The 23,716-nt window shown below is 43.9% G+C and overlaps 1 protein-coding gene across 4 annotated transcripts in view; it reads right to left on the bottom strand.

The window, feature by feature from the left end:
• Positions 1-23,716, bottom strand: part of RFX4 (regulatory factor X4) — a 166,013-nt gene that overhangs the window by 24,007 nt on the left and 118,290 nt on the right. For all 4 annotated transcript variants that reach the window (XM_004269419.3, XM_033427560.2, XM_049694413.1 and 1 more), the window contains 5 exons: positions 22,522-22,622; positions 20,449-20,507; positions 16,340-16,484; positions 11,729-11,823; positions 11,191-11,308 (listed from right to left, as the gene is read on the bottom strand). In XM_004269419.3, coding sequence (XP_004269467.1) covers positions 11,191-11,308; positions 11,729-11,823; positions 16,340-16,484; positions 20,449-20,507; positions 22,522-22,622 — 518 coding nt within the window. The remainder of the gene's footprint in view (positions 1-11,190; positions 11,309-11,728; positions 11,824-16,339; positions 16,485-20,448; positions 20,508-22,521; positions 22,623-23,716) is intronic.

Genomic DNA, 23,716 nt, shown 5'->3' with positions numbered 1-23,716 from the left:
CAAGTACTTGTGCAAGATAACACAGTACATTACTTCAAAACCATCTTTTTTAAAAATATTTATTTATTTATTTGGCTGTTCCGGGTCTTAGTTGCAGCCTGCGGGATCTTCGTTGTGGCATGCGGGATCTTTAGTTGTGGCAGGCAAACTCTTAAGGCATGTGGGATCTAGTTGCCTGACCAGGGATCGAACCCGGGCCCCCTGCATTGGGAGTGCAGTCTTAGCCACTGGACCACCAGGGAAGTCCCCCAAACCATCTTTTCTTGCACGTCATGCTGCATGGACAGTGGAAGATCCACATACGGAAGGGGCCTTCATGTCTGCTGTCATGAAGACCTCACGGATGCCAGCGTCAGAGAGGCCAAGCCTTCATCTCTAGTCCCATGTTTCCACCTCTCAAGGGACATCTCCACATGGACATCCTGCTGTCCCATGAAGTGTCCAAAACGTCTCACCGACTATTTACAAGCTGCCCTCCTCTTCCTATTTCCCTTGAGTTTGCTTTTTTTAGAAGCCTTATGAGACTCTGGCATTATTTATTATCTTGTGATCCTAGCATCATCATCAACACCACTATTACTGTCATCATCATCATTGTCATCGCACCTCCCATTTATTGAATGCTTACTATGTGCCAAGAACTCTGCTGAGCACTTAACACAGGTCTCATCCTTTCACCAAACTGTGAGATAGGTGGTATTATCCTCTTACACACAAGGAAATGAGTCTCTTCATTGGAATTAAGTAGGGATTGGCCTCAGTTTGCTCTGGCTCCGAAAATCCGTTCCCATTTCCCCTACAGATCATCTGGTCCAGTCTCCTCATAGCACAGATGGGGAAAATAAAGAACATGGTCCCCAGAAGGGCCATTTGAGTTGGGCTCTATGCCTTTTCAGGTCTCAGAAATAAGGTGATGAGGGCCAGTTGGGGGCTTTCGGATGACTCCTCTTTGGTGGAATTTATTTTCTCCTTTTTAGTTGCACCTGGCTTCTTTGTACATGCGCGCGCGCATGTGTGCGCGCGCACACACACACACACACACACACACACACACACATTCATTTCAGATAGATTGATTCTTTTGCTCCAGAAATGTTACAGAAGAAAATCCCCGGCTTAACTCTGAGGCCACTGGATGCCCTGCAGGTCATGCACATCTACACCAATACCCCGTCTCTCCGGAGCCTGCCACCACCTATGATCCTTGTGCCCACAGAGCTCCACGTCCACGTCCCCTGTCCTGCACTTTCTTCACATTTTTCCTCCATCTCCAGGGTGCTGTGTCTGTTTTTTGACCCCACTTGGAATTCAGCAAGGTTCAGGGTTTTTTTGAGTCATGGTGAAATGCAGACTTCCAAGACTAAACTTTCCATCTACTTCCCCAAAATGAGTCCTGTGAACCGCTGAGGAGGTACAGCATTGTGGGTAACTGCATGGGTCTGGATCAAACTGCCCAGGTTGAGCTCCAACTCTGCCACTTAGTAACTGGGACCTTGGATGAGCTGCTCCTCGAAAATGTTAAAAATAAAACCAGCCGTTTACTGAGCCCTTGCGCTGTGGCAGCCACTGGGTTAACTGCTGCAGATTTATTATTGCATTTAATTCTCATCACAACCATTTGAAATGAGCGATACCCTCCTTCTGCAAAGGAGGAAACTGAGACTTAGAGGAGTAAAGTAACTGTCCAATGTCACACAATTATTAAGTGGCAGACATGGGATTTGAATCCAAGACTGTCTGATTCTGAAGTTGTTCTTCAATCGTGCAATATGGCTCTCTAAAAGGGAAACAGTCAAACCTATTTTACAGAAGTACCATAATGAGGAAAAGTATATACTAGATGCTTAATAAATAGTAACTAAGGTCCCTTTTGCTATTAACGTTCTAACACCCTGTGATGTGACTGTTTTGTTCATAGAGTCAAAGAAGTCAAAAGATAGCATCAAATACCTAAAAGGAAAAGGTCTCCAAAATGAAGAAGTATTTGCTGAGATGTGGCTCTAAGTCAATAAGGATAGAAAGAGAGACAGACACTATGAAACCGAATTAGAATGGAAAACCCTAGATAATAAAAATGGCTTTAGTAGTTTTAGCACAGGCAGGCACCTTGGATCATCTATACAGCACCCCTGTCTAATAGATAAAGAAACAAGATCTGAGGTGAAGACACTTGCCTAAGACCACACTGTTAGAAAACATCAGAGCTGGGTTTGGAGGCCAGTACTCCAGGGGAAGTGTTGATTTGGGGTTTCAAGCTCTCTTCCTAATGACTCTCATCATTTACCCAATTGGTCTGATAATTTTCAATCATCTTTCAAACAAGGAGAGTTTGTAGAGCTACTGCTTCTTGCTTATTACTATTGTGCAAAGTGCTCTTAGTACAAAGGAAACTTAAAGTTCAGTCACTGACTCCACAAAAGCTACAGTGTCCTTAGCAAAAATCAATCCTTAAGATTATTAGGTAACAAACAGTTCAGTGCCAGGGTACACAAAGACTGATGAGAGGGAGAGGGGAAGGAGGCAGGGGAGGGAAAGAGGGAGAGGAAAAGAGAAACATCAAAGACAGACAGGATAGAGGCAATTATAGCTAACATTCCTGCTTTATTTCTTCCCTTAGCACTTAACACCACCTGCTATACTATATATTGAAATTATCTTTATCATGTGCCTCCCTACACTAGATTGTAAGCTCCATAAATGCAGGGATTTTTATCTTTTTTTTTTTCCCCACTGTTCTATACCCAGTGTCTAGAACAGTGCCAGGCACAGTAGAGGCTCAATGGTTATTTGTTGGATGAATGAATCAAATGAGCAAGCACTGACCACTTACCATATGCTCTGTGCTAAGCCCTTTTAATTTTCCAACAACACTATGAAGGGTTTTTTTTTAATTTATTTATTTTTATTTATTTATATTTTGGCTGCATTGGGTCTTTGTTGCTGTGTGTGGGCTTTCTCTAGTTGGGGCGACCGGGGGATACTCTTCGTTGCAGTGCGCGGGCTTCTCATTGCGGTGGCTTCTCTTGTCGTGGAGCACGGGATCTAGGTGCGTGGGCTTCAGGAGTGGTGGCACGCAGGCTCAGTAGTTGTGGCTTGCGGGCTTAGTTGCTCTGCAGCATGTGGGATCTCCCTGAACCAGGGCTCGAACCCATGTCCCCTGCACTGGCAGGCAGATTCTTAACCATTGCGCCACCAGGGAAGTCCCAAGGAGGTATTATTATCTTCAGTTAACACATGGGGGAAATGAAGTCTCAGAGGATTTTAAACCACTTGCCTAAAGTTACAGAGCTATTGAGCAACAGAGCCCGTTATGGAAAAAGGTACTAGGATAGAGACAAAAGGAGATTGTTGTTGTTATATGGTAACATAGTTAATGGCACCTTATAGAATCAAAGCATTTCTTTTTTCTTATGAAAAGTTTCAAACATATGGAAAAGTATAAAGAATTTTAAGGGAATTCCCTGGTGGTCAGGGGTTAGGACTCTGTACTTCCAATGCAGGGGGCAGGGGTTTGATCCCTGGTTGGGGAACTAAGATCCCGCGTGCTGCACAGCACGGCCAAAAAAAAAAAAGAATTTTAAAATGAACGCCAGTGTACTCAACACCAAGCTTTATAATATTTTAACATTTTACCATATTTGAATCATATTTTTAAATTGAAGATAAAAATGAACCCCCTGTGTTCCCTTCCTTAATCCTACTTCTCTGCTTCCTGTGTTCATGCCCTGATGTAATCACTGCCTCGAATCTGGTATTTACTGTTTACATGCATTTCAATACTCTTACTGCCTATATTTATATATCCATAAAAACACATGATATTGTTTTTTATTTTCAAACTTGATAGAAATGGTACCATACTTTACAGAGTATTCTACAACCTGCACTTGATACTTTGGGTGTTTTTAGGTCTATCCACACTGACACATGTAGGTCTTGTTTAATGGCCATTGTGTGACTATGCCACGATTTATTTGTCCATTCTCCTGTCGATGAAATTTAGGTTATTTACAGTTTTCACTATTGGAAACTGGCTCTAATGAATATTTTTTGTACCTGTTGCCTAGGTACAAAAAATACCTGGCTCTAGGACCAGAGGTGGAATCAATGGGTCCAAGAGCACCTGCATCTTAAGTCTTAACGAGATAGTGCCACACTGCTCACCAAAATCTTCTACATCCTTACTGGTAGCATAGGAAATACAGTATTTGCCATCTGAAGGGTATGAAATGTTATTGTCTTTATAAGTTGCAGTACCCTAATTACTAGAAAGGTCCACCTCTTTTCATATGATATTGCCCATTTGAATTTCCTCTTCTGTGAACTGTCTATTCATATTCTTTGCCCATTTTTCTACTGGGGTATTTGTCTTTTAAAAATGTATTTAGAGGGATTTATCATATATTCTGGATATTAATACTTTGTTCGTTATATGCATTGCAAAATATCTTCCCCCTTTCTGTGGCTTTTTTTTTTTGGCCACACCATGCGACTTGTGGGATCTTAGTTCCCTGACCAGGGATCGAACCCAGGCCCTCGGCAGTGAAAGTGTGGAGTCCTAACCACTGGACCGCCAGGGAATTCCCTCTGTGGCTTTTATCTTTTAATTTCGTCTATGTTGTGCTTATTAAACAGAAATTTAAAATCCGAGTGCAGTCAACTTTGCCAATATTTTCCTTATGATTTATCCTTTTTGGTACTTTTTTAAAGAAATAATTTCCTATTACAAAGTCATAAACTTATCATCCATATTTTCTTCTAAAAGGTTTTAAGTTTTGGTTGTTTTTTTTTCATTTAGATGTTTCTTTTCAGAAGGGGAAAATTGTTTCTAGGGAAGGGGTCTAATTTTATTTTATTTATCCTAAAATGCGTGTCCCAGAACCTTTGTCCACTGATTTTTAATGCCATATCTCTGTCACACAGATCATCTGTACAGTCCTCTTGTTGAGACAGAAAGGCAAGAATTTGATGAGGCAAAGACAAGTTTCATGTCAGCCTGTCTTGGGCACCTCTGCTGTTTCACTACTCTTTGTCTAGCACTGTTAGATGACCACATTGTCTTACTCCTTAATAAACCTGAACGTCAGGTAAGCAAGTCCCTATACCTGTTCTTTATTACTTTCAAAATGCCTTTACTATTCTCAGGCTTTTGCTTTTCTATATGAATTTTAACATCAGATTTTCAAAATCAAAGGAAGAAAAAGTTAAGAACCAGATGGAAATTCCAATTGATTTATATATTTGAAGGGCATATCCTTTTCCAGATATGAACAGGGTATATTTCAGTAATATTTAAAAATTTTTTTCCTTGAAGGTCTTAAAATAATTTTTGTTAGAATTTTTTTCTGGGCACATTTCTATTGCTATTGTGAATGGGATATATAGATATAGATATATAGATACACAGAGACAGATATTTTCTAGTTAATGGTAAGAATGTCAATGATTTTTAAAAAACTGAATTCAGTAACCTGCCTGAATTCTTATTTGTTCTATTAGTTTGTAGATTCTCTTTTTCTTGTCAGCCATCATGACATGTCTAGAAATAAAGACAATTTTGTGTTTTCCTTTTCAATTCTTATATTTCATTTCCTTTTCTTATTGCATTGGCTAGGACCTCCAGTACGTATCTATCAGAAACAGCATTAGAAGGCATTTGTGTCTTATTCATGACGGGAATGGGAAAACTTCTAAAGTTTCACCATTTGGTATATTGTTTTCTGCAGATTTTTGAATGCTCTTTAACGTATTAAATAAATTCCCTTCTATTCCTAGTTTGCCAAGAGTTTTTAAAAATTATACTTGAAAGCTGAACTGTATCAAATACATTTTTTCCTTTGTATCTATAGAGATGAACATATGACTTTTCTCTTTTAATTTGTTAATGCAGTATGTTAAATAGTAATTTTCTGACTTTGAATCCTACTTGAATTCTTGGCATAGGCCTCATTAACCATGATTTAAAAAAAAATTTGCCCTGGATTTGATCTGCTAGTATTTTATTTAGAATGTTTTCATCTATATTTATGTGTGGTTGAGTCATAATATTCTTTTCTTCTACAGCTCTTCCAAGATTTTGAAACTGAGATTATATTAGCTTCATAAAATTAACTGTACAGCTTTCCTTCTTTTGTTTTCATGTTCATTTTCATAAACTAAGGATTTTATGCTTCTTAAAAGTTTAGTAAACGTTGCAATTTATGCCTGATGTTTTTTGAGGGAAGAGAACTTTTCATTTACTGTGGTTATTATTTGATCTTATTTCTAGCATCCTGTTTCATATTTTGAGTTTACGATCCTTTTTCTAAGCTTCTTTTATCTTCTCAATTCTTGCCATTTAAGTTTTCACATTTTTCCATTTTTCTTTGGTAACTTATGATTCTATTCTTTTAGTGATGATCATATATCCAAACATCTATTAAATCCAAACTATAAATTTTTTTCAACAAAGTCTACAGTTATTTAGTATTTCAAGACAAAGACCTTAGCATGCGTTAACTATTCCTTAAAGATTCTCTCCCAGCTACCCTGTGTTTTATTGTTTCCTGGAATTTGGTTTTACTTTCTTGAAACACACACAAATTAGTTTTTAAATTACAACCAAAAGTTAATTAAATTTGCTTATATATTTTAAAATTTCTCTCATCTTAAAACAGGGCTCCCAAATTCTTTGACACTCCTTCCTGGGAAAATTGTGGGGGGGTGTCTATGCACTTCCTTCAATCTTGGTAGGTTTGTGACTGCTTTGATCAACAGAGTAAGGGGGAGTGAAACTTTCACTTCTGAGATTGGGTCATAAAGGCAATGCGGCTCCCCCCTCGGCACACTCACTCATGGGGCCTAAGCTTCCATGTGAGAGGTTCAACTGGCCAGAGGCCACTGTGTGGTGAGGAAACTGAGCCACATGGAGAGGCCACCTGAACACACTCCAATCGGCAGTCCTAGTGTTCAAGTCATCCCAGCTCAGGCACCAGACACGTGAGGGAAAAAGCTTCCAGAGGATGCCAGCCTCCAGCCGTCGATGAACTCCAGCTTTTGAGTCTTCCCCTCTGAGGTCCCAGACATCATAGAACAGAGACAAGCCATCCCCGCTGGACCCTGCCCAAATTCCTGACCCATAGAATCTGTAAGCATAATACTGTTTTAAACCACTACACTTTTGTTAAACAACAACAATAACTAGAATATTGTTGTTTCTTGTATCCCAGACCTTAGCTATGGTTTTATTTTTCTTCTTATTGAAATCCATTCTTTAATTTTTTTTTTTTTCGCGGGCCTCTCACTGTTGTGGCCTCTCCCGTTGCGGAGCACAGGTTCCGGACGCACAGGCTCAGCGGCCATGGCTCATGGGCCCAGCCGCTCCGCGGCATGTGGGATCTTCCCGGACCGGGGCACGAACCCGTGTCCCCTGCATTGGCAGGCGGACTCTCAACCACTGCGCCACCAGGGAAGCCCCCATCCTTTAATTTTATTTAAGTGAAGTTCTATGGGTGCCATATAGTTCTCTTAGTTTTTGTATAACTGAATATGTCTGTGCTTTGCCCTCACTCTTGAATAATGGTTGACAGTTCTTTGTTCTCAGCACTTAAAAGATATTATTCCATTGTCTCCTGGCATCTCTTATTACTCATGATTGTCTAATTATTGTTCTTTTCTCTCATAGCTTAAAAAATTTTTTACTCTATCAATATGGTTTTAGAAAATCCATCAATGAGGGGTAAACAAATTTGTCTAGCCTTTTTGTGCCATGCATCTGAGCCCAGGATATTTGTCTCAGTTGTGGGAATTGAAAAAGCATGGGTTTTGTGGTCATGCACATCTGATTTTGAAACAGGGCTCTGCCACTTGCCATATTGATTTTGGGCAAGAAAATTCTCCAACTCAGTAAAAAGGTACCTATTATTATCTGCCTTGCAGAGTTGATGTGAGAATTAAATGGTTCTATGTGCTTCCTACACATTTGTTATAAAGAGTAGCATTATCCTGCCTTTGCTTCATGTTCTATCACGACTTCCTTGTCTGTTATATTGAGGGCAGTAATAGTGGACCTCATAAGTTGTTGTGAGAATTAAATGGGAAAGTGCCTACTGTTATGTCTAGTGTACACTAGTCCCTGAATAAATGTTACTTTGCTTTTCTTATTACTATTCAGCTGGAGGAAGTTAAAGAGGCCTTGGCAGTGTGGCTCTAGCATGGGATAGATCCCCAGGGGAGCTCAGCTTAGTTTGCTGTGCATCCTGGGCAAGCCCCCTCTCCTCTCTGGGTCTCTTGCTTCTTCTCCCGAATACAGGGAAAGCAATTCCTGCCTCCTGGTGCTTGGAGGGGGCCTGAGAGACATTTTGAATGTCAAGATCCTGCAATTTAGCAGGTTCTGGGTAAGAGAGCCAGGCCAGGACATCTAAACATTGAGAAGCAGTCTGGAGGCTCCGTCCGTCATGGCCAGTTGGCCTGGGAGTTGATCCCATGTGGCCTCCCCGGCCCCGCCCGAGTGGGTGAGCTTTGATGCTAGGCCAGAAAACAAGCGTGTAAAAAGGTGAAAACCTGGGAAATGATATGTAGCCCTGCCCCCTTGGCCGTCAAACCCGAGGCAGCCTTTCACAGCATTTCATGCTGAAGCACTTCCAGGAACTATTGTTGCCTTCCGGATGTTCCTAACAGTGAAACAGGGGCATCTGGTAAAAACCCATAGTGAAAGGTAAAGGCACCTGCACTGACTTGGGATCCAGGTATCCTACGAACTAAAATCAGAGCAGTCAACTGAAAATATGTTGTTGTTGCTTTTTTTAAATAGAACCTCTAATTTCCTCAGCCCCATTAGGATGAAAAGTTCATTGCCTGCTACCCTACCTTTGCTGACTAATTTTGCTAGAAAGTGCTGCTGCAGCAGAGAAAGAAAGTCTGGCTACTTTAGTTCACCGCATAGGCTCTTTCAGTGAAAAGGAATTAGGGAGAAAAGAGTGAAAAGGAATTAAGGAGAAGAAAGGAGTCAACTACCTTTGAAAGAGGCTGTTCTGCGAAGAGGTGATAGAGTCCCCCCCGTGGGATCATTGTGATATTCCACACGATCATTGTGACGGTCAGCCTGCTACTCGGACATACAAACCCCGCACCATTCACAGCTACCAGGATCGTGTGGGAGTTATAAGATATATAGAGCTGGCCCCTGTGGTTGGGGGAGGGGCCAGGGAACAGAGGGCTCTTTTTCCTAATTAGCTGTTTTTATACAGGGAACACATGACCCAAACACAACCACCAACTGTGTCTTTGACATATACAGGCAGAAAGGGGGAGCTGGGCTTTTGTCTGCCGCAAATTCTTTCAACTTGCCTGTCACCCCAAGCTGTAAAACTCAACAATGAGTCGGATGAGCAGGACCATTTCAGATAGTTTGCTAAATGGACTTGGAGACAGGTATTATTTCCATCTGTTCAGGGTTGAAAAATACTGTAAAAGTGAAATTGGGTTAATATCTTTTTTCTTTCCTTTTCTAAAAGATTTGTGACCATGTTTGCCATTTGCCTGAGTTTCCAGTGTATCCTAGAATGTGCGTGGTTCAAAAAGAAATAAACACATTTTAAGGAATAATATTTCTTAGTAATAAATTCAACCTATTCTAATTGTTCTACTTTCCATAACATTGACTGTTAACTTAGTACATACAAATGGATTTCAAAGGCTATTACAACATAGACTACTTTCCCTGTCTAATGAAGGGTGTTTCATAATATACAGTCAGTATAAGAATCAGCAACTTGAAGAATAAGATATAAAACAAGGAAAGGGTGCTTGCTTTGTGGATGTATATATACTTATTTGTGCGGTATCGTTCTTCTTTGATTTCTGAAGCAATGAAAAAAATCTCGAATATTTTTCACCCATCAGCTTAACTGAAAGCAGTTATGCACAAATGATCTTCCCAGAGCCACAGGTAACATGTGCTAACACTAACTATGCTGAACTGGAAGTCATCAAAATGCCATGCCTGGTGGCACTGCCCAGGTAGCAGTCACCAGAGCATTTCCATATACAGCTCAAAGAGAATTTCCATCTGTAGCCATGGTGCAGGCAGGTTCAGAGAACTTCCCAACGCTGAGATTAAAGAAATCCACAACAAAACGCTTCTCCAATTGGGTAAACACAGTCTTTCATGGACAGAACTGTTTAGAAAAAATAGTGCCTTCTTTGTTTCACCACATATTCACCACATTGTATAGCACAACTGGGAAATAGTGACAAGACCATAAAAAGCTAGATGGAAAAGTGTCAAATTAAACCCAGAGCAAAACCCAGAGCTGATTGGCTTAATTGGAGATAATGAGAAGCAAAACCACATCTCTACTTGCAAAGTAAAACAGAGAACTGAAGCAATTACCCAGAAAATTCACAAACAGCCCTTTGCCGAAATGCCTAAAAAACTGAGGCCAAAGTGTTTTGAGATTTCAAATGTCTGGATAATGCCTTAAAGTTCCACCTCACTTTGCTAATGATGACCTGGACTCAATGTGTATGCCATTCTTTCCAGTGAAAAATGGCATTCACCCCAAGTCGGTGATTAGGTTCCTGCCCGCAGAGACTACCGTAAGCACCTCCGGTCAGAGATTTCAAGTCCCGTTAAACTGGAAAACAGGAGACAAGGACTTGGGGTAGGGATGTGTCCTGGAGGTGATGAAAACCCAAGGGGTCAGTGAAACAAAAGGGAAAATGAATGCGAAAGTCGTTTACTGGGGATCACACTGGGGCACGTTATCAAAGAAAACTTTACCCACCACTGGCCTGTCAATCAAGCCGTTTGCAAATTTTGGACTCGGAGGCTTCTTCATGTGCCCAGTCTTGGCAAATCCACACTATGAAATTTGGCAAAATAGACCAGTGGAAGCAGCCATGACTGGGGACTTCCAGAAAAAGGGGAGCACAGCCACTGCTATTTACTCCTCTTTAAACTCAAATAATGTTATCTGTGTGCAAGCCTCTCATTTTCAGATATGTATACTTCTCCTTTAGCGTGCAATGCCAACTTTCTCCCTGAAAGTCCTAACAATATCGTGTCCCCCCAGAATAGAGAATGTTTCCGGGTGATGTCCTTGTGGTCTCAGAGACAGCAAGACCATGCCTGACTCCGGAGAGATGGACTTGGTACATGGAGCCCGGAGAAGACGTGTTTGGATGTGGGGAGGGCTGGGGTGGCCTTACCGAAGCTGGGGGCACTGTGCAAGGTCATGTCCCGGATCACCCTTGTGCCAAAACAGGACCACATCAAGAGGAACTGCTGGGCCACCTTCTTCAAGGACCCTTGCCTCTTGGCAGCCACCTACAAGAGAGTGAACGGCTGTATGCGTGGTTCATTTGACCTTCATTTATTACTGTCTCTTATTGAAATGACAGGAAGGCTTCGGGTCTCTAAGTTCAATGTTATAGACTTTTTATTTTTAACAGCAAAAATACACTTTAAGAAATGAAATCTTATGTCGAGACTCAACAGGTACAACCGCTAGGAGAGATGCTGACCTGGTTGAACCAGGGGAGGGAGACTCTAAGAGTCCTGCCTCGTGACACACCCCTCCCCCACTCCTGAGGGGGGCCCAGGCCTCTCCTTGCATCCCTAGGGCTCCGAGGCTGCCGAGGAAACACTCAGCTAGCTCACTGCGGGGCTCTGTATTACCCAAGCGCCATCAAGGCGAGTGATGGGCTGCCATACCCGGGCCTGCGCCTTCCGCTTCAGCTTACCAACCTTCACAACACACCGGTCCACCATGGTGTCCAGCCACTCGATGTAGGACTCGATGGGAGACTGCTCCTCCAGGAGATGGTCGAACTCCTGATACACTGTCAAACAGAGGAGACCCCACACACCATGCAGTTGTGTTTAAACACACACAGGTGTTAAAAGAACAAAGGAATACAACGGAATAAAATAAAAGACTCCAAAGTCTTAGCAGGGCATTCAAGGATTTAGAGAATACACCCCAACTTACCTTTCCAGGCTCATCTTCCGTGCCTGTGAACACTTTAAGCCCTGGCCACCCCGGGTTACTGGCCATCCCCGCTTTTCTCAGGCAGTTCCCTCTGCTTAGACTGTTTAGTCTGTCATGAAACAGCTGAAATGATCCTCCGATGAAATCCTATTTACCCTCCCATGCCCCTTGCCGGCAGAACTGATCACTCTCCCTCTGTACTTTCACAGCACTTTACTATTTGCATTCTACCTTCACTGTATCACTAAGAACACTGCTATATTAGGGGTGTGCATGGGTGTGTCCCCCTGCTACTTCTTTGCCTGATAGCTTTATTAGCTGGCACATTACCAGTGCTATAGCTCTTATCCAGTATGCGCTTGCTTGCATGACAGGGGAGATGCACTGCTGCTCTCTTGCTCTCTGCCCCGTGGTAAGGCACATTTGACCATTCAAATGTTTCTGAACCACAACCATACTGGACAAGCAGCCTAACCAGCCTCTCAGTGCTTGACACGTAGCAGACGCTTAATAAACGTTTGTGTAAAGGAAACCATCACTGTGCCCTCCAGTTTCCATACTGGTCAAAGGAGGATCATCATATCACTTTACAACCTGTCTTCAGGTACAAGTCAAATCATTGAATATAGAAGGATTCTGTAATCAGTGAAGCACTGCAGAAAGTAGAAACATTGCTGTGGTGATCTCCAATCCGGAACATCTCCTCTTACTACATTTCTTTGTGTTTTTGTATGTGAAGCTCAATAAATCAAACCACGATTCAGGATTCACATGTTCCTACAGTTTTCATTTGTCTGAGCAGCTTTTGTTGTCCCATTTTCCAGGACTGGCCAATCTGCTCTATTTTACTTAACTGATAACTGCTGCAAGAGGTCAGCTTCCAGGACCCGAAAACATATACTTTAGAATGAGAAAGGACTTTACAAAACCCATTTAGTTGATCTGTCTCATTTTATAGGTGAGGAAGCTATGTCTTAGAGATCAGATGACCCCCTCAGAGTCAGAGGGTGAGTTGGTGGCAGAGCAGGAACTGGAACCCAGTCTCTGACTTTCCCTCTGGTGTTCCTTCGCTCTTCACGGCACTGCCTGTGCGTCTGAGCCACTGTGCTTCAATCCGTGATGATAATGATCGAGATGGCAATGAAAGTGCTAACTGCCAACATTTACTGAGTGCTTGCCGCATGCCAGGCACTCTCCTAAAATGTTTTCTACGGGCACACTCTGACCTTAGACTACCCCTAGAATGTGAATGTCATGAGGCCAGGACCTAGAACAGTGCCTGGTACACAGTAGTTGCTCGAATGTTTGTTGAAAGGATGAACGGCCCACGGAGGTAGGTACTATTATTACCCCCCCACACACACCCAGCCTTTTGACAAATGAGGCAGAAGAGGCACACAGAGATGAGTGACTTCCGCAGCTGGTTAATGGCAGAGGCAAGTTGCAAACACAGCCTGCCTCAAGTGCTTGCCTCCCAACCTCTTCTCTACACTAGCTCTACGCTGTGTACCATGTATGTGGCACACATTGTCCCATTGCATCCTTTTGCATTATCCCCATTTTACAGATTTGGAAGCCGAGGTCACAGCACACCAGAACCAGGGTTTGAATCAAGGTCTGTCGGGCATCCCAACCACATGCTCTTACCACAGCACCACTTAAGGCTCATTCTAATCATCATGCTCAAGTCCCAATGTGTACTTTTTAATTTAAGGTAAGTCAGGCATCCCCAGCCAGCATCTACATCATGGATGTGATGGTAACCCCCTAAAGCAAGAATCCGCAGACTTGTCAACTGGTTGTAAGGAAAGGAGGGTGCAGCACACAGGTGCCCCTAGTCCTATTCAAACCGACCTTTGGTCCAGCTCATTGTGTTCAGGGACTTACTTCCCAGCTGTCTGGAAGGAGCAAGGATGACACCCGTGTGCCAGGCCACCTGCCTTCAGGCTTCCTCAATCCCCCTCATCCCGGCACTGCATCACATAGTATGTCCTCTTTGGTAAAACGCAACCATTTGGAAATTACTTGTTCAACTTCTGATTTGCCATTAGCTCTAAGCTCCACGTGGCAAGGGCAGTGTCCATCTTATTCACTGCTCTTTGCTCAGCATATTAACACAGTGCTAGACCCAGGACAGGCAGGTGGGTTGCACTGAACCTCATTATGACTTCCTTCCTCTAGAAGAATACAATCACAGATTTAAAGGACAACATTCTTGGCTTCCCTGGTGGCGCAGTGGTTGAGAGTCCGCCTGCCGATGCAGGGGACACGGGTTCGTGCCCCAGTCCGGGAAGATCCCACATGCCGCGGAGCGGCTGGGCCCGTGATCCATGGCCGCTGAGCCTGCGCGTCTGGAGGCTGTGCTCCGCAACGGGAGAGGCCACAACAGTGAGAGGCCCGCGTACCACAAAAATAAAAAATAAAGGACAATATTCTGCCCCCAGCCTAAGAAAGCCAGAAGAGAAAGCCCCAAAAGGTTCTTTCTTGGAGAAGCAGCAGTGACCTTCGTGCTGCTCCAGCAAAGGCTCAGAGCCTGGTCCCTAAAACAAGCAATGGTGATTGTAGTTTTCCTTATGAGTCTGGGTCACATTTTCTTCCCCCCATGAAAGGTGCTGAGGGGAGAAGAGAGCTGAGTCTAATGCTGCTAGGAGTGGTTGGCAGAACCAGGAAGTTGGATCATTGTGGGCTTCCACCCATCTATTTGGTCCTCTACAAACATTGCTGGCCCCCGCCTCTACCCCTGGCCCTGTGTGAGGCCCTGGGGACATGGCCATCAGGAGTATAGCTAGCACTGTTAGGGGGCTCTTAGCCATGCTTTCCATTGCCTTCCAGAAGGAAAAACACAACAGGAAGCATGACTGTAAGCACTTGGAAAGATCCTGGAACCTCTAAAGCTTGCCCACATCTCGTTATTTTTTTCTCCTCTGGCATGCACAAGTGCATGGCGGTGACACCAAAACTAGACCTGGGTTCCAGGTCTAGCTCTGCTAACTTGGGAAAGGTTCACCACCTCTCTGGGGCTCAGTTTTCTCATCTGTAATATGGGGCTGATAAGTGAATCCTCCCCAAAGGGTTGATGTGGAGATTGAGATCATGACACAGGACCTGGCATAAACTAGGCACTCTATCAGCTGAATTATTATTTGTCACAATCTCTAAAATTCTTAACAGGGGAAAGCAGGCTGGAGGCTGTTGCACAGGAAGAAATAAGAGCCTGAGAGGAGCTCTGGGGTCACTAGGAAAGAAGAAGCCCCAGGGAAGGTCCACGTGATCCAGTGCTTCAGCTGCTCCATTTGTTTTTGAAAAGAGGTCTCTAATAGGAACATCTTAGAGAACTCTGTTTATAAACATGACATGCTTAGGCTGGATGAAGAAAGTTTTCCTTCAGGGCAACAGTGTTGAGGGGGCATAGTAGAAACCTAAGGGGCTTGGGGCTCTCAGAAGACTAGGCCCCTCTTCTCGGGGCGGGGGACAGCCACTCTGCAGCTTCCTGAATGTCACTATTAGGGCCTTGGGCCTCACCCCATCCAGAAGGCACAGCTGCTGCTGTATCCCCCACACCCAGCACAGCCTCAGCACCAAGCTTTCCAAGAGCTGATGGGGGCGGATGGACTCACCCTCTGTCCTCACGCTCCCTTCCCCCGAGGCACAAGAAGCAACGGCTGAGTAAAATAAGGAAGGAGCCAACAGACCCTGGTCCAGGGGATTCCCTGGGCAGAGGCTGTGATGGGCTGTTGAGGAACAGCACGGATGTGCTAAGAATGGTGGTGTTCTCTGGCCTTCCGTGTCCTCTGCTGCTAAGAAGAGCAACCCGACCACATCAGGATAATACCTGGAGCGGTACTCTCACCATCTTTATCCACAGGGGCATGAACATGTATTCACAGAAGTGAATCACCTTCCATCCCCTTCTCAAACATCTACTACGATTGAGAGGTTCACCTGCCAGTAAATAGGTGGGCTGATGCCCGTGACCCTCCACAGAAAAGTAGGCGGGATTTCCAGCTTCCTCCAGGCTGACATAATGACATACACTGAGAGAGGCAGCAAGCTTTTGTCCTCATTTGTTGATGCCACCTAGGGAACAGCACCTGGCATCGAGGGTCACGGGTGGGGCCTTTTGCCTGACACTGTGTGCTGCCCAATGCCCCAGCACCCATTTTCTCCAGCAAGGTTGACCCATGTCCTTGAAAATCAGCTAGCCCCTCCATCTAGGCCGACCCATTCAACAGGGACAAGAGAGGGGATGGGATCCCAGGGAGAAGGACAGGGTGGGAATGCCACCTAATTATGTACCAAGATACTCTTTCTTTCTTTCTTTCTTTTTAAACAAATAAAAAGACACACGCCCTGGTAGAGCATCTTACACTGGATTATGAGCTTCCGGTGCTCATCTCGAGTGTCTTCCATGGTGTAGAGGGTTTGCTTGGTGATGCTGTTGAGGTCCACGTTCCTCCAGTCTTCCAGCATTTGGAATGTGATGTCTGCACTGTGGATCACTGTTCGAGATGCCTGGAATCCAATACAATCAACTCATTAGCTCATGGGTTGTTAGGTTAAAACCCCTTCCTTTATTTCCTTTTGGTTCTTTTTAATGAATCTGTTTATGGTACTTTGCAAAGTACTCTGAAATTCAAGAAAACTCAGATGATGAGTCTATAACTCAGGAGATCCGTATACCATTTTCTCTGTGGCTCTCTCTTCACATCTCTCTTTATAAGAAACTACCCCATGGTGGCCTAGGCCAGACCAAACCTGCTGTTCCCAGCCCCTTTGGTCTTGACCCCGTGGAACAATGGGATGAAGCCCAGAGATCTGTCAGCCTCCTGATGTGAGCTTGTGGGCGAGAGCTCTGTGTTTAATAACCCGTGTCTCTAGCGTGTGAGAAGCAACAGGCTCAGATCTAGGAAGGGTCCTGCTACCCTTGGGCCTATGATAGATTCAACCCCAGAAATTTTACAAGGTGTATTTTTCATCTAAGTGCATTCTGAAGCAGTTTATGGTCTAGCTTTCTGCTTTTGCTTTTTATGTAACTATAATAATTAAAACAAATATGAACAATTGAGATGGAAGAAAAGGAAACTATACCTTACGACTCAGTGGTCTTTTAATGTGGTCTGTGTGAATGTGAGAGTGTGTGAGTGTGTGTGTGTCTGTGAGTGTGTGACTGTGTGAGTGTGTGTGTGTTTAATCTGTGGCTTCCTCAGCAACCCTCATAGTAGAACTTAAATTTGTAAGCTGGAACAATACTCGGAACAACAATACTTGGAACTACCAAGTTGTAACAATACTGATAAAAGCAAAGGAAAACACTTCCAGAATCATTTCCTTTACTTGCATGTTTTCAAAAATGTCTTTAATAAAACAAAACAAGATTTCAAAGACACATGGACATTATAAGTAGCCTAATGCTTATGAATTTCCAATCAAATGTAAATACTGACAACCCTTTTACACGTAGACTGTCCGAGCACAGGTAAAATAAAATCTTACTTAAATCATTGTAGAAGTCTTTGCACAACACAGAGGCCTAGAATATATGAATATATGAAAAGTGAGTTGGGTTGGTTTCTAATGATAATTGAATGTGAAGGTCTAGGATTCTGGATTCAAATATACTTAGTGCAAATCCTGACCTTGCTACAGACCAGCTGATTGATTGGGGGCAGGCAAGCAGATTAACCTCAGTTTCCTGATCTATAGAATGAAGATGTACTAGTACCTATCTCTTCAGGAGGGCCACTGTTGAAGACTCCTTGGGATAATGCTTGCAAGGTGCACAGTTCAGGGAGTAAGAGCTCAATAAATGAGGCTCCTCTCATGCAGGTCGACTCTCTTTGTTGTGATCGCTCTGACACCCCAGGACCTTTGCACAGGGTGCTCCTGCTGCTGAAATGTTCTTCTCTCACCCTGCCCCGGCCACCCTGCCATCATGCGTGCTCAAAATTAAATGCAGTACCCATGGAGAGGGCTCCTCTAACCACATTATCTCAATAGGATCTAAAATGCCCCGTTATTCTCTATTTCCATTCTCTTTCCTTCATAACGCTTATCACTTTTCACTATTTTTTGTTGGGCAAGTACCACTAAGTGTAAATGTCTGGCACACAGTAGGCACTCAAAAGATTTTGTGGGATGAATGGCTGAGATATGAATGCCAAGTTGCTTGCTCAGTGTATATCCAAAAGGGCCTGAATAGTTGGCTCTTGGGTTTAAGTATCTGGGGGTGAGTTTTTGGCTGGATGTTGTTTAGTCTGACTTGCCTTGTGTGTGTTTAGGAAAGCTTGCTGGGATATTAGCTAAGATGCTCCATGGTGTTTCATTCCCAGCACTAATCCTAGCCCTTTCGCTGATCCAGAAATGTGTCTGATAGCTGTCCAGTGAAGACGGAAAGGTAGCAATTGCTGATTAAAGTACGAACTGTCTATGTGAGAAGTGGCGAGTGTGTGTGTGCGCATGCCCATGAGCATGCAGGTGGTTGTAGGCGTGGGTGTGGATGCTTTTACCTACATGGTACATTAAAGGGTCAAAGGCCTTTCTAAACTTCCTAAATGTCTACTTTTAACTATGTCCTAAAACCGTATCTAGTTCCCTGATATGACCCAAAACCGGCTCTTCCAAGCTGGGAAGAAGAACCAGACGGCATGCACCCTCAGAAACAATGCAGTCTTTCCTTTTTTTTTTATAAAGAATATCTCAAATCAATTTATTTTATATACACATTAAAATCTTTTATATTTAATAAATGTGTAAGATACAAAGACAAAAATGACAATTCCCAAGACCCAATACCCATGATGAATATGAGTTTCCCTGACCCAGAATTTACCATCATTAAGGTCTGGAAATATTTGCTTCCATCTAATCACTGTTTTTGTTATTGTAAAATTATTATTGTTTTTGTTTTAAAAAGATACACATATTTATGCAATTGAAATTTAATATAAAAAATTAAACAAGAAATTTTTGATCTTTATGTGTAGATACTATATGTTTAGTGATATTAATAGAACCCTCAGGCTTGTGTTGAGTCCCTCCTAAAACCTTTTGATGGACAGAGGTAGGATTTGAAAACTAACCCTGGCAGTGTTTCTTTATTTTGTTACTATTCATTTTATTTCCTGAATCCCATTAACCTGTGAGGCTCTGCCCTACCCCAGAACAGTGCCCAGGTGTGGCCTCTGAAACAGTACAAATGTGGAAGGTTTCCCTCTGTGCCATTTATGCCAGGGGCAGGGCTGGAACAGTGAGGTGTGGGGGGGGGGGGGGGCGGTGGGTGGGTGGCGGTAGTTTTACACTTTCTGGTTCCTGGCCTGGAGCCTTCCTTCAGGCCACTCTAACTAGAGACCCCTCCCCCTCCCACTTTGACCTTGAGTAACCAACACCAACCCAAAACCAACAATGTAAGGGAGAGGTTACAAACCCGAACACATAAACAAGGCAGGCAGGTGAAGTGCATGAGTGAGGTGGGCCAAGTGTAAGAGAAAGCGGAGGTGATGAGAGGACGCTGCCTGCTAGAGAAAAGCTCGGCCCATCCAGCTGGTTATTGCCCCGGGGAAATTAGCTCTGGGGTTGCCAGCTCTTACAATTTTTCTACAGGATATGTGGGTGTTTAGTTGTCATCTCCTAGTTTCAACTGTTAGTGACTAAGTAAAAAAAATTTTTTGAACATATGCCAATCAAACAAAAATAACCCCACACATCTGCGGGCCAGATTTGACCTGCAGCCACCAGTTTGTCCCCTGGGCTTTAAGGTCATTAACAGTTTAATGAATGTTAATGGCCTGCCTTAACAGACTTAGATTCCCTTCCTTGAGGTTCAAAATTAACAGAAATGCAAAACTTTATGCCATCAGTTAGAACTACAGAGCTACAGCGGGATCTTTCATTTTTTACTGTACGTATATACTTTCACTAATTAAAAAAAATTTTTTAATAGTAAGCAAATGTCACTTTTGTGCTAAAAAGAACAGAAACCTGGGGAAAAAACAAAATTGGGGTGATTTTGCACCCCCCAGGCTACACGTGGCAATGGCTGGAGACATTCTTGACTGTCGCAACCAAAGTGGTACTTGGGGGTGGGTGGTCTTACTGGCATCTAGTGGGTAGAGGCCAGGGATACCACTAAGCATCTACAATACACAAAGCAACTCCCCACAACAAAGAATTACCCAGCCCAAAAAGGCAACAGTGGCTGAGAAACCCCAATGTACTTAAGCAAAACACAAAACTTGTGGACCTAGAATATATGAAAGGTTAATGGGGAAATGATGTCAGAAATTATTCTGTATGTTACTTGAAACTATTTAGTGATTGGCTAGCGTTTCAATTCCTTATCTGTAGAAATTTAAGATAATGGTGAGAGTGTACTATTAAACAACCACACCCTGACAGATCCTCTCCAGAGTTATTGTGGATTTGCCGTTCATTTTCAATGACTTAGCAGTAGTTAGAACACATAACACAGGACAGCTACCTGGCAAAGGTGATTTAGTGATGTTTGCCGTCTCAGAATTTGGGAAAATCTTCTCGACACTGCAAGAAGAAAAGAGTGAGTATGACACAGTTTATGCTTTATGGTCCGACCTTGGATTTTCCGCAGGCCGATTTCAAAAAGTAGCTTCCTTGTTTGCCTAACTTTGTCACTGTCCAATCCTGTTTTCTGCACCCACTGGCGAAACCCTGCATTTGCTTCTTTGTTCTCCCATATGGACAACTATTTCCTAAGATGACGATATTTGGGGTACATATTTCAAAGTTGCCCACACTCCACACTGGCAGGTGTGAGAAACTGTGGCGTCAATCAACCGTGAGTAAAAGCAATTATTTACTTGTCTTTCATTTCGCTAATTGCAAGCTCAATCACTTCTCCCCATAAATAATTGCAGGAATCAAGTGGAAGCTTTGAAGAAGGCCCTTTAAAAAGTAGTATGTCTACTAGGAAACCTTGATTGAGCAGGGTTGCTTCTAGGATAGAACCTTGGGCGGCACCTTGAATGTGGCTTTGCATCCATCATCTGTCGTTTTCATCCAACAGTCTCCACGACCTATTTGTATGGATGATCCTGGGTCCTATGCTGACATAATAGGCTGATGCTTTGAAGTGGGGTGATCCTATATCTGTAGGTTTCGAAGCAGACAAGCCATGTGCCAGCCCAAGGTCTTCATCCTTACAGAGTCCTTTGGAGAGGTGTGTGTCTCCACTCCTTGCACCTTCTTGAAGTGCACCCCCAAGGCTCCCTGGGGAGAGCGGGCGCCTCCAGGCTCCCATAGGTGGCAGGTCCGACAAACCTCCTGCCTTCGGACTTTCAAGAGATTTGCTTTGCCAGCGTAATTAAAATGGGCACGGGGCATTCTTCTCATTAATTTCTGAACTGGTCAAGAAACAATCAGAAATTTCCCTGGGATTATTCTAATTTGTACTCAGAACCAGCTTGGTTGGAAAAATAGGGCATGGGGTGGAGGAAGGGGGGGGCAGGTGGAGTCGGGGGACAGATGAACTTCTAATTTTCCAGGCCGATCAATCGTTAATCCTTCTCCTTAATTACTTTTTCTTTAACTTTGTGATGTGGAATTTAGTGCTCATGAAAAGAAAAGAGCTGAGAGCCGTGAAATAAAGCAGGCTTTATCAATAGGTGATGGGCACGGCAGGCGGCCTCAAAGCACGTCTGAAAGGGCCCCCTTTGCCTGTGGAGAGAGGGTAATTGGATCTCCTTCATTTTCCTTGCTGGTACTTATTTCGGGCAAGCATGGCCAGCTGTATTCAAATGGGGTTTTAAGAAACACATATCTTAAAACTTTATTTGGCTTAATATCATCTCACCTTGGCTTAATAGCACGTGAGACTTCCCACAAGTAAAGACACATCGACACAGAGAAAGAGGACCAGTTTTCTCAGGCCACATGAATGCTGGGGAATGAGTGGTGATGCTCAGCAGAGAAAAGATTCACAGTCCGAATCCCCCATGAGAAATATTAATTTTGCTTTCTCATTAGGCAGAGAATTAAATAGATGAAGCCCTGAAGCTCTTGTCTGTCTTCTATTACCCCCACTTTGTGGACAGGAGCTTCGGGGAAATCTCCATTTTAGGGTCAGATAGGCGTGAGTTTGACTCCTGGCCCCTAATTACCATCTGCGTGTCTGTGCGGCTTTGGCGAAGTTTCTTTGCCTCTTGGCGCTTCACCTGTAGAAGAGGGATACTGTTTCCTACATTGCAGGGATGGGTGAGGATTAAATGGGATAAGGAGTGTGGTGGTGACAGCAGAAACTCTGGCATCAAACCGACCTAGGGGCTAATCCTGCCTCTGCTGCTTACTTCCTCTCTAAATCTGTTTCATTTTCTGTAAAGGAGAGGTGTGCCACCCATAATAAACATTTTGTGAGGATTAACGAAGTTAACGCATGGAAAGTGCTGAGCATGATAGTTGGTGCTTTGTAGGCATCAGTAAATTCTTAGCTATTATTATTATTTTATTAACAACCTATGTAAAATATCAGGCACTAAAATGTTACCCTCCCTTCCCCTCTGCTCCCAAACTTCATACTCACATTCAAACTTGATGTTTCGTAAATTTTCTGGGAGGTCATGGAGAGCCACTTTTAGCCACTCATCCAGCTGTTTGGCAAACTTTCGGATCACCTGAGTTAAGCTAGAAAGAGAAATGACACATGCTAAGTGCCTTGTGTGTTGCCCAGTCCTCCCCACAGGCCCCTACAGAGTCTTATTTCCTCTGATGGTGTTTTGACTGCAACCATTAGGCGCCACTGAAAGCAGCAACCTCAGGGACAGGGTCAGCAGTCCATGCCCTGTGGAGAGCTGGTGGGTCTGAGAAGGGCGTGGACAGAACGTGCTCTGGTGCCTACGCTGGTCGACGAGGGAGACACAGCATACACAGGTGTGGGGAAAAGCCCACTGCAATGCTTGGCATCATCCAGGACCCTGTCTGCGAGTAAGACACCATCCTTCGTGTTTTTGAAGAGGCTTGTGGGAGGAGTAATGACAGTGGACAGTGGACCTGAGAGCACCGTTTGCAACTGGCCTCTCCCCCTCATGCTGCTCAGTCTTGTTGGAGCTCCCCAGGCGGGCAGGAACCCCATCTGCAGCATACCTCCACGCCTGCCCACACAGCCGGGACTCAGGCTTACTAAAATGTTTGCCTCTTGGTAGGAACTGGGAAGCAAGAGTACATTTTTAAACTGACAAACAACCCTGACACAGACCTGGAAGCCATGTCAGATTTGGAAAGTCAAGGACTGTTTGGGGGCAGGAGGTGGGGTGGGGTGGGGCTAGAGGGGTGAAGGGTTGAGGGGGCAGTCGGTTGCAATATGAGATGGGAATCTGGAGTCGAGGAGACATTAAGCACCATTTTCAGGCTCTCACCATCAAAATCATCTGCTCATCACCATAGGTCTGGTGTCCTCCATGAGGTCCTCCTTAGTCATGCCTGCCACAAGGACCTCTCCCCACCCACACCATCCTTGCCTTCCACCAACACTGCCTACCCTGCTCTCATTCAGTCCCCGTCGGATTCTCCCCCTAGCTAAGCAGTCCTAACTGTGTTCCTCTGCTCACTCACTCTTTCCTTTTCCATGACTTACTACAACCTTCTCCGTGTTCCTCACACTTCCAAACCCCCACCTCCCCCCTCTCCACCAGCAGGTGGCATCACCTCCTACTTCTCAGGGAAAACAGCCCAAAGAAGTCAGCCTACCTGACAGAATCAAGGAGCCAGCCCCAACTCTT

The sequence above is a fragment of the Orcinus orca genome, chromosome 11, assembly GCF_937001465.1.
Source record: "Orcinus orca chromosome 11, mOrcOrc1.1, whole genome shotgun sequence".
Lineage (NCBI taxonomy): Eukaryota > Metazoa > Chordata > Mammalia > Artiodactyla > Delphinidae > Orcinus > Orcinus orca.
Note: the sequence above shows the minus strand (reverse complement) of the source record. Positions and strands in the feature narration are given on the sequence as shown.